At 45.6% G+C, this 3711-nt stretch overlaps 1 protein-coding gene across 1 annotated transcript in view; it reads left to right on the forward strand.

Moving 5' to 3' along the window:
• clip1b (CAP-GLY domain containing linker protein 1b) overlaps positions 1 to 3711 on the forward strand; it is a 45517-nt gene that overhangs the window by 29321 nt on the left and 12485 nt on the right. The window contains exon 15 of the mRNA XM_037691779.1: positions 2924 to 3030. Within this exon, the coding sequence (XP_037547707.1) occupies positions 2924 to 3030 (107 nt within the window). The remainder of the gene's footprint in view (positions 1 to 2923; positions 3031 to 3711) is intronic.

The raw sequence follows: 3711 nt of genomic DNA on the forward strand, positions 1-3711 counted from the left end.
TATTGGTCCAGGTATTATTGGTCCAGGTATTATTGGTCCAGGTATTATTGGTCCAGGTATTATTGATCCAGGTAGACTCATTGAGCCACGAGAACTCATTTTCAAGAGAGACCTGTTTAGAAGCAGATGGTGGGGGTTAAGGGCCTTTCTCATGGGCCCAGGGTGGGGCCAATGAAGGTGGAGGCAGGTGTGGGTGCTTCACCTTTTCCACCCACATTTTGATGTTGATTGTACTGGGAGTTGAACTTGCGACTTTCCGATCACAGGCCCACCTTCTAACCTCTGCGCCACCACTCCCCCGAACTTCAGACTATCCTCACACTTAATTTAATTTAATTTAATTTCGATTAATTTAATTTAGTTTAATTTAATTTAGTTTAACTTAATTTAGTTTAATTTAATTTAATTCAGTTTATTTCTGTAACTCCAAGTCACAACATACATCGTCTCAGGGCACTGAACTAAAACAGGTCTCCAGTCCATCACTGGGACACATGGACAGATCTCCAGTCCATCACTGGGACACATGGACAGGTCTCCAGTCCATCACTGGGACACATGGACAGGTCTCCAGTCCATCACTGGGACACATGGACAGATCTTCAGTCCATCACAGGGACACATGGACAGGTCTCCAGTCCATCACTGGGACACATGGACAGATCTCCAGTCCATCACTGGGACACATGGACAGATCTCCAGTCCATCACTGGGACACATGGACAGGTCTCCAGTCCATCACTGGGACACATGGACAGGTCTCCAGTCCATCACAGGGACACGTGGAGAGTTCTTCAGTCCATCACAGGGACACCTGGACAGATCTCCAGTCCATCACTGGGACACATGGACAGATCTCCAGTCCATCACAGGGACACATGGAGAGTTCTTCAGTCCATCACAGGGACACATGGACAGATCTCCAGTCCATCACAGGGACACATGGACAGATCTCCAGTCCATCACAGGGACACATGGACAGATCTCCAGTCCATCACAGGGACACCTGGACAGATCTCCAGTCCATCACAGGGACACATGGACAGATCTCCAGTCCATCACTGGGACACATGGACAGATCTCCAGTCCATCACAGGGACACCTGGGGACAGTTCAGAGTCACCTGTCAGTCTAACATGCATGTTTTTGGTCCGTGGGAGAAAACCCACACAGCACGGAGAGAACATGCAAACTGCACCCAGAAAGACCCTTGACTGGGATTTGATCTGGCAACCGTCTCGCTGAGAGGCAGCAACTCTACCCACTGAACCACCGTGCCACCTTGAGGAACATTATTCTGAAGTTGTTCTATTTAAAGAGTTCTTTGCAGGATGTTGATGTTGTGAGAGATTCATCCTCTAAAATGTTTGTCTTTTTCATTTTTCTGCCGTCTTGTTGCCTCGACCCGGTCTTTCTGAGATGCCATGAAACTTAAAATTACATTCTTACTTTCATACTTTATATATTCATTCATTGTTCAAATTGTAAACAACATCCCAACTTTTAAATGTCAGGCCGAACATCACGAGGTCTGCAGGAAACTGATGTGAAAACTCACCAGAACGAGTCACAGATTTCAGACGAGCGTTATGGTGGGAGCAGTAGGGGGAGGGGCTTATTCAGGCTTACATAATTGGCATGTGAGAAAGAGGGAGGGAGGATGACGTGCTCTCCGTCTCCCTCCTGCAGCCGTGCACAGCGGGACATGAGTTTTATTGATGCTCAGCTTGTGTTCAGCTGTGCGCTGTACAGACGGAGGCGCAGGAAGCTGTGCGTCCAGCTGTGTGGGGATGGACGTAGCTGCTCTTCGTCAGGGCTACTCCAGCAGCATCTACTCTTCTCACTTCCAGGTGCGACCGCCTCTTTCTAACCTGGCTGTGATGTGAGCAGATGAGTCGGCTCTTCCGTTGTTTGTCTTCACGATGTACCGGCGGCTCGGCGGTCGACTGTTCGTGCGTATGTGTTTGTTTCCGTGGACGTTGACGAGATCTCAGTCTGGAGCTGCAGATGAATGCTGAGAAAATGAACCATGCGGGGGGCTCAGAGGACACGGTTGATGTGACACTTGAAGAGAAACAGACTGAAGAACTTCTTTGTTTGATCTGATCCAACATGGTTTTTGAAGTCCTGCTAATTAAATACTTATCTGCAGATAACGAACACGTTGGAGCAACGTTGCTCCGAGCGTTGCTCCGAGCGTTGCTCCGAGCGTTGCTCCGAGCGTTGCTCCGAGGAACCGCACGTGTTTAAAGTCAGACTTCTAAGAAAATGTTTGGGCACGTTTGTTTTTCGTTCAACACATTTTGAACATTCCCAGCAGTTTGTTGAGTGTAAGGAACGTCTGAACACGAAACATTTCTTTAGTTTTCATCTTTACTGACCAAGAATTTCACTTTTATGACGTGAACATCTTTTTACTGGAAACATTGTTTATGCATAAAAAGCTCATTATTAGTCAAAGTGATGATGCGTTGCTGTCGCACTCAAACAGTTTCCCTAACGAAGCAGGGATTTAATAAAAGCTAGTTTGTAAAATATAGGTAGTAAAAATAAGGTTATATTTTGGAACAAAGCACTTGATCTCTGCCCTCATGAAGAATTCAGATCATGTGGAAACATTTTGGGTGAAAGAAATTCAGTTTGTAATGATCCACATCTGGATCGTGGCCCGTCTTGCACCATGTGAGTCCCTGAACGCCTCAAACACAACGAGTGGAAATCAAACACCTGACGCCTCACACTCTTCTGTCTGGAGTTTATCAAAAAGATGTGTTTTTAAGACAAATTCAAAATAGCTAAAAAGTGCAGGTAATTCACGGGTTACCTCCCGCCTACTGCGGCGATAAATTGAGTTTGAGATGGCAACAATAAGTTAACAGATGTTTCACTGCAGTCTTTCCCTTCTGTCTGCATCTCCTTCCAGCTTGAGGCTTTGAAACAGCAGAACTCCAAGTACCAGGAGGAGCTCAGCGAGTCCAAAGAGAGGAGCAGCTCAGAGAACCGGCGGATTGGAGTCCTCTGCAAGGAAATGTGAGTTCTCCTTTTGTCTGGCCTCACGTTGGGTGTAAAGGTGGCCCTGGGCTGCCACCTCATCAGACGAGTGGTACTAAATTTATGATCAGGTGATTAAAATCCAGTTTGAATTTCAAACTCTAGTTCTGCACAAATACTATGCAAATGTGGTTAACTTAAATTCATCGGTATAAGCTCATCGAGGAGTGCATATCACTGCTGCCTTTAATCAGCTCAGGTCTCTCTTGTAAATGAGTCCTCGAGGCTCAATGGGATTAACCTGTAGAGATAAAGGTTGAATGAATCCTAGAAAGTTAAAGTCACCAACACCCACAATTCTAGTCCCGAGTGTTAAGGGGTATTCACTGTCTTAGTCTGCTTAGTATAAGTAAATAAAGTAAATAAAAAATATAGATTTGGCATTCAGGCAAAAAAAAAAAAACCTTAATCAAACTAAACAGTCGAGGAAACACCCATTGATGATTACCAAGTATTGGGCACAGGCAGGAGTTTGTATTCACAGGCAGGAGTGCATATTCACAGGCAGGGGTGTGTATTCACAGGCAGGAGTGTGTTTTCACAGGCAGGAGTGTGTATTCACAGGCAGGAGTTTGTATTCACAGGCAGGAGTGTGTATTCACAGGCAGGAGTTTGTATTCACAGGTAGTAGTGTGTATTCACAGGTAGTAGTGTGTATTC

The sequence above is a fragment of the Nematolebias whitei genome, chromosome 18 (genome assembly GCF_014905685.2).
Source record: "Nematolebias whitei isolate Nwh7 chromosome 18, NemWhi1, whole genome shotgun sequence".
Classification (NCBI taxonomy): domain Eukaryota; kingdom Metazoa; phylum Chordata; class Actinopteri; order Cyprinodontiformes; family Rivulidae; genus Nematolebias; species Nematolebias whitei.